Below are 7,764 nucleotides of genomic sequence, written 5' to 3'. Positions count from 1 at the left end.
TTATAACCGTATTTTTAATAGGTTTTTCAATGTTAATCAGTACTGATTGTTCTAAACTTCCATAAAATGACTACAAAAGACTGACAGTTACCTACTCCATAAGTCCATATAAAAATAACCTGTCATGGACCATCATTCCACACGAGAGGTATAGTTACCCTGGTTAACCTCTTTTAACTAAATTAAAGGATTACTCTGACAGCGAATGTGGTTAATTATTCTGCTACTAAACGGTTGTACCAAGAATTTAATGATTTATATGCAATGATACATAAAATTCGCCTAACAGATGTGAGAGTTTTCTATGTAGGTAGGTATAGTGCGACATAAAATTGTAGAAATTAAATAAAATGGAAAAAAATCCATACTAAATTGTTGCCTTGTTTAAGCATTTTACGTCAAAAATGTGGCAGTTACGTATGAAGTGGCGCCCTCTATGATTTTCTACAATTTCTTGTCGGACTATATATATTTATATTGTTGTGTCTGATATATTTAGAAGTTGCCTGTCGTACAAACTTATTGTAAAGTAACAAAATTAGGTTGAAAAAAATAACGTTGGTTAAAGAATAAACGCAAAAAATACGTAGTTAAGTAATGTTTATAGAAGTTTGTTATATTAATTAAGTAAATATTCGTTTTAAAAGTTCTATCACCTCATTGTAAGCTACAGCTTATGACAATCCATAATCCATCGATTACTTTGTGTACTTTTTCAATAGTCTACGCTAAATTCCACTCTATATACGAACATATTATTAGAAAGTTGAATTACTTATTTAAATTTATTTTATACAAGTATAATGAGTTTATAATACAAGCAGACATATAAAATAAATCAACTTAAAAATAACAATAGCGACTAAAACTAATTTGTGTAAACCCGGTCAAAAGGTTAAAAATTAGTCATGTAACACTGCAATTGTAGAAATTTTAGATATTTCAATTTTAATATTGGTGGATAAAATAGAAGATCTAAAAACGAATTATAATTAATTGCCTTATGTTTAAATTGAAATATTTTTTTAAGGACCATGGGCAACTTTGTATGGAGCCTGGTCCCAAAACCAACACAGTTGAGAGTTAGGTTTTGTACATGTACCTAATACTCACACTTTTATGGGCTTTGCCTGAAATAAATGGTTTATTATTATTATTAGATAGATATTTCTATGTACTTCACTTTGTTCTATGTGCACCAAGCGAAATTCCATTGCAGAACTGAGATATTTGTATTTTAGCCAAAATGTCCCCTTATTACCTAGGCAATAGAGTCCAAGTAAGTAAATTAATTGCTGCAGGTTGGATGTTCGCGCACCGCCGGGCGAGCGCGGCGAATGCCTTGCCGCGCTCGCGCGGCGGTAGACTGTATTGCCTAGGTAATAAAGGGTGTCGACATTTTGACTAAAATACAAATATCTCAGTTCTGCAATGGAATTCCGCTTGGTGTCCATAGAACAAAATAAAGTACATATAAATACCTATCTAATGACCTAACTCTCTGTTGGTTTTGGGGCCATTTTGACGCATAGTCCAAATTTCTAAATTAGGTATGAGCATAAACTTGAATGAATTGAATGATATAAAATAGTAATCGTATTGACCATGTATATAGAATCGAGAATGTGAATAGTATAGATACTGATTGTAAAATAATCACTAATCATATCAAAGCAATTATATATACCTATAGAAAGTTATATGTAAAGGTTTTCCTCACTTTAACACCAATTACTTACACTAGATTTAATAAATGAAATACCTTCAGACGTAAGCAATAGAAATAAAACGACACAAGTATTCACAAAATACATATTATATATTTCCTTCCGTTCGATTTGATCTTCAAAACAAAATAAAACTTAGTATAACTTATAGTAATAAATATTCTTATCACATTTTAACCCTTTGACCAGCTATAATTTTTACTTATTTATTTGAATAGCTCACTTTTATTTTGAGTAATGTTGGCATAGAAGCGCTTTTTAAGTTGTCACACACACATACTGCCCTGGTTAAAAGGTTAAAAAGGTACACAATTACCAATTCTGCCCATCACGCTCTCTTGCCTACGATGATGTGGTTTCGAGGTGACAGCTTTGGATCGAATACTGGGTGAATCTCACAGGATAAACCTAAAACAAAACAACAAACTAATTGTATTTATTTTGATTTACCAAGCACATTAGTATATGTCCTTAATAAAATTTGTACTTAAGGTAGACGCTCGAGTTCTCGTCACTGTCCCATTATTACATGAATTGTCATCATTAAACTTACGTCAGTAGCTATGGAGGTATTGGAGGTGACGATAGGTCAACTATTGGACATTGGAATGTAGAGCTCTGGGACGTTTACCTTACCTGAATGTAGAAATAAAGTCTTTATTTTAGCACATAAGGGCCACTTGCACAATCCAGGGTTAGCCACTAACCCACAGTTAACCGTTAACACAGGGTTAAATAGTAGTGGTAACTCCGGGTTTAACCGGTTAACCCCGAGTTAGTGGCTAACACTGGATGGCGCAAGTGGCCCGGGGGAAAAATAACACTTCCTACTTCCTTAGTTATTTTAACCTACATATTGTAGATAGTTCCTAGGATAACAAACAAGTTCCAAATGCTTCAATATTCCGGCCTACTAATAAGAGGTAACTTATCTTATGTGTTATTAATCTAGTCTACTTGTACCTAAATTGTGTTGGGAAGTGCCAAATTGTTAATGCCAAAAAACAATTGATGTCTTTGTCAACTAATGCGGCCTACTGAGTACACAGAGCATTTATTAGGCAAGGTGGAATGTAAATTATTTCTATTGCCTATTTATTATACTTAAAATGTACGTTCCAGTAAAATTTCTTTTTTTTTACTTTAGACCTAGACCTTAAAGGAAAGTGCTAAATAACTATTAAATAACTAAGACTAATCCGAGGACAACCACTAAAAAAGCACGAAGTCTACTCTTCATACCCTATACGACGTTTCATTTTATATTTTGGCTTTCCTAAATAAACCCTCGTCGTCTCTGTCGTGTTACTCATGTTATGTATTGTACATATTGATTGTGTAAATGTAAAAATGTACTTAATATAATAGATGTCTTTATTTTTTTCCTTTAGCATTAAAGGTATTGAAGGTGAATATCTTGTTTAATTTTTTTGTTACTGGAGAGAAATAACTATTTTATTTTACCTAAACCTTACACATTTGAAAAGATTGTAAAACCCTCGGCTCGGTTCTTGATTTATTGCAGTTCAGTTAAGTGTAATATCAACGGACATAAATACAGCACCAGCGTATACTAGACAAAGTGTTGTTAATGCCCGAGCATGCAATTTTTTGAGGTAGGTACGGTACGATACGGCGTGCGTAATCCAATGTGAAGATCGCCAAAGTAAGCATACAATTAAGAAGGTATGTTAGACAACTCACCTTGTTCAAGCACGTACAGCACGCGGTCCAACAACACCACAGTTTCGACGAGAGGTGCCAAAGCCAGTCGAAGCGTGTACAGCGTCACCACGCGCCGCCATTGCAGCAGATCCGATTCACCGCGAGCCACATCGACTACGGGGATGTTGAGGCGCTCGAGCGCTAACGTGCTGTACCTTTAATGAAACACAATACTGGTCGATGAATGATGAATCAATCTTGAGCTAAAGCCAACCTTCCATCCATAACATCTTTAATATCTATGTCTGGTCTTTATTGTTTCCCATACAGTTTTAAGTCTTAATGTATTGTTTGTCCACATTTTCGTTAGTCATAATTTGCTTTTTCTCAGAAACGCGTAACTTTTCAGGATTGCCATAAAACAAACCTAACCTAACCTATTTATAGGATAACCTGAGGAAAATCCTGAAAAGTTAACGGTTTTAGAATTATGACTAATGATAATATGACAAACATTACATTATGACTTTCAATAATTATGTCAAACAAAGGGACCCCGTGTACCTTATGAGTCATAACATAAGTTACTAAGATATAGAGTTACAGTACTCTGTATAGTACAAATAATGGTTAACGCTTTGAATGACAAGAATCCTAAAGAAGTAAGAAGTCGTTCCCGTGGTGCCAAGAACGCTTACAAGTTGCTATGGCGTATGTTGACAAAGTAACCTTCAATGTTTCCAGTCCGGTTTGTATTTATTAGCTTATGCCAGACATATTGACATGTGCATGACGTTCTTGGGTTTTGCAGATAGTGTTCAAAACATAGACATAGTATATACAAATAGTTATAGACGCGCCACCGAGCGACCGGGGGTAAGAGAAAGAATTCATATAAAATTTGGGCAGCATAGGATTTTTTCTCTTTCACTGTTATAAATTTCTGTATTTCGCCATCGCCTCCTACCTATGATGCCACCCGGTCGGTGATAAGGACAAAGCATGGCACTATTTTCTCTTTCCTCTAATAAGAATCGCAATAAGACTATCTTTCTCTATCAAAGAGAGTCAGGCCCTTGGTTCAAAAAGTCAAACTTACTGCTGAAACGTCATGGTGTTGGAGTGCTTGATGTTCCTGATGGGTGCGTGCTTCAGCTTTGGGTCATGCTCTACTAGAATCCTCTCTAGAGCTGCTCGGTAAGCATGAACCTGTAATTTTTTTATAAATGTGCCATTTTCAACCAAAAGGGTACTTATTGTCACTTGTCAGTAAGGCGCTATTTCCATATAGCTTGAATTAGAAATCAACCTTATCGACAAGCGACAATGTGGTACCTTTTGGTTGAAAGCGTCACAAATTTATCTCCTGAGGCTACTTAAGTTACCTTTATAAAATGAGGTAATGATTTCTCTCTAATAAAGCTAAAAACGTATAAGAAAGAAGTTTTTAAATTATTTATATTCACACCATTATAATAATATTGCAATCTATATTTATTTTAACGTTTTTAGTAATAGAAACAGTATTATCCATGATTAGATAACAAAATCAGTAATACTCATACAACACAAGAATAGATATATCTTTATTGCACTCCGTAGAAAAACAACACAAAATTTAACAAAATGGAAAACTGGTCAAAAGGTTAAAAAGTTTTTTCACCTTCAAATCATCATAATTGTCCTTCCTCAGTCTCTCCAAGTATACTTCAATGGCGTGGCACGCAATTTCTCTGCTAACATAAGACAATGTACTGTCCAATCCTTTTACATATTCACTAAGTGGGTATCCACTCTCTTTTCCCTCGCAAGATAGTTTCATAAAACAGCAGCCGACAACACAGATGTATTTAACTTGTTTGCAGTTTATGAAATGCTTTATCAACAATGGACCTAAATCTCCGCAAGGGTGAAGTCCTACCAAACCATAGGTTTTCATTGGCTCCGGGAGTTTAAGTTGATGCAGCTGTTCATTGGAAGTTAGAGTCATGTTTAAATGGATTGGTCTGTGAAGAGATGCTATGCTGTTTTCTGATAAGTGTTTACTGGCTGTGTACTCTAATTGTAGATCAAGTTTCCTGCAAAAATAATACATGAGCATATTTAAAAAAAAAATTAAATAGCCAGGTCCATACAGAGCGAGCATACGCGCGAGGCAATTTCCTCGCGCACAAAACGGTCGGTGTAGACATTGATGCCTCGGCCGAGGCACGTCTACACTAGCTATTTTGTGCGCGAGGAAATTACCTCGCGCGTATGCTTGCTCTGTGTGGACCCGTCTAATGAGGATTCATTTCATTAATTTGCCAATAAAAAAAATAGGGATGGAGCCAAACATACTCCATAGGTTAACATTAACAAGTATCACATGAAGCTAATGAAGTAAGTAATTATTCCAAGCAGTATGTAAAATAATCACATCATTAAGAAATAACTTTTTAAATATTACCCACAGTAAACTACTATAAAGGATGAAACTAATGATATTAAAAATAGTGTCATAATTCTAATACATACCAAGACCAATACCGACCTAGCTTCCTCCGTCAGTTGTGATTGACATTCTATCCCAGCTGCATAAAGATTATTTTTGTATGTCAGCACCCGCACCAAATGGCCCAAGCCTGAGCCAAAGTCTATCACAGCATTACATTTACTCTCTAAAGCTACGGAACTCACAACTTCAGCCATTGAAATGATCTCATGCCTCTTTTTTAATTTTACATGTTTTAAAAATAAATTCTTTAATTTAGGGTGACCACCACAAGAAACTTCATCATTGACTTTATTACTTTTTTCAAATTTACTCCTACGAGGAAGGCTTAAAACTTCCACTGATTTCACTAAAGATAGAAATGATAAAGGCAGAACATGGCTAGTTGGGTTTCCAGAGAGAATGTTCCCTAGGTCTTGAGGAGTCACGTTTCCGAAGCATTTTTGCCATGATAATGGCAATTTTGCCCAATGATCATCTACAAAAAAGTCCTGCAAAGAATTTAAAATAATTTTCACATACTTTTAAGCGAGGTTTAGACTAGCAAGAATTTGCATGCAATTTTCATTACATTGCGGTATCTGATCAACCTTTTGAATACAGTTTACTTTAGTAATCGGCAATGTAACTTAAATTGCATGCAAGTTCTTGCTAGTCTAAACCTCGCTTAACACATTATTAAGTTACAAAGGTTTAAAATATGTATGTTTTACTTACCAATACATACAGATCCAGGAGCCAGTCATACATGCGTATTACTTTCAGAGATTTAAAGATTGCATCTTTAATTGTATCTTTTTGCGAACACATCATATATCTTATGTTTTAACTATGAAAAAGCTTTTTATTTCCATCTGGATTAATCTGACACCTGGAAACTTTCAAAACAAAAGTGATGACTTAATGAGATGTGTATGTATGTGACTGTCAAAAACAGCTGGTCAAAGGAGTTTTTAATCTACTCAAACATACTCGTGTTTTCTTATTGTTATTTATACATAGAAAAAAATAGACGTATAGTTGGTCAAGCAAAAAGTAGAAAAAGGCGCGAAATTCAAATTTTCCATGGGACGATAACCCTTCGGGCCTACATTTTTTAAATTTGCCGCCCTTTCCTACTGACAAGATTTGCTTGACCAACTTATAAATTCTATCGCTCTTCCATATTCGTGCGATAGAGAGGCAGATAACGAAATTTCAATTATATATACACTACAAAAACTACCGAAAGACAGTGAAGCTGATGTAGTGCACAATTATTTTCCATCGTATTCTCACGGAAACGTACGAACGTGTCTTGCTGTTTCAGTCAGTCTCGTCTCGGTACAAAAAGTACTGACGTTGACTGAAGTAGCATGACAAATACGAACATTTCCAATTTTAACTGTGCCATGTTTATATATTTAAGAAATTGCTATGTATGTCAAATTAAATATTAATCAATTTCCTGCTTATAATAGTGCGCGACAGGGACACAAAATCTCATATCAGCAATCAAAAACAGCCTTGCGTGCAAAAAGTGTTTATGGCATGGCACCCAAATTGTATAACAAGGTACCCAATTTAATAAGAGAATCCGATATGCAAAGAGTAGTATAATATATCCGATATGCCTCTATTTAGGAAATATTTGTTGGACTTTTTGGTACAAAATGCTTTTTACTCTGTGAAAGATTTTTTAGACTATATGCCGCATATTTATTAAATTGAGTATAATGTAGATAAAGTCGGAATTCTATTATTTTTGCATGCTGCATGATAGGTTATAAGAATCTAGTCATAGTTATAGGTACTTGATATTTCTTTGCCTATTCAGGCAGGATGTGCTGATCAGAAATTGTTTTATTACATCTTTATTGTACCGCATTCAAGAAATAA

The 7,764-nt window shown here is 34.7% G+C and overlaps 1 protein-coding gene across 1 annotated transcript; it reads right to left on the bottom strand.

Annotated features, from left to right (window-relative positions):
• Positions 1-1,842: 1,842 nt before the first annotated feature.
• On the bottom strand, positions 1,843-6,759 carry LOC134755661 (methyltransferase-like protein 25B). Its single transcript, XM_063692193.1, has 6 exons — positions 6,604-6,759; positions 5,926-6,377; positions 5,056-5,470; positions 4,492-4,601; positions 3,432-3,607; positions 1,843-2,135 (listed from the first exon to the last, which is right to left on the bottom strand). Exons 1-6 carry the CDS (start codon positions 6,697-6,699, stop codon positions 2,056-2,058), a joined length of 1,329 nt encoding a protein of 442 aa, XP_063548263.1. The 5' UTR covers positions 6,700-6,759; the 3' UTR covers positions 1,843-2,055.
• Positions 6,760-7,764: the final 1,005 nt, after the last annotated feature.

This window comes from Cydia strobilella, chromosome 3 (assembly GCF_947568885.1).
Source record: "Cydia strobilella chromosome 3, ilCydStro3.1, whole genome shotgun sequence".
In the NCBI taxonomy this organism is placed as follows: domain Eukaryota; kingdom Metazoa; phylum Arthropoda; class Insecta; order Lepidoptera; family Tortricidae; genus Cydia; species Cydia strobilella.
Note: the sequence above shows the minus strand (reverse complement) of the source record. Positions and strands in the feature narration are given on the sequence as shown.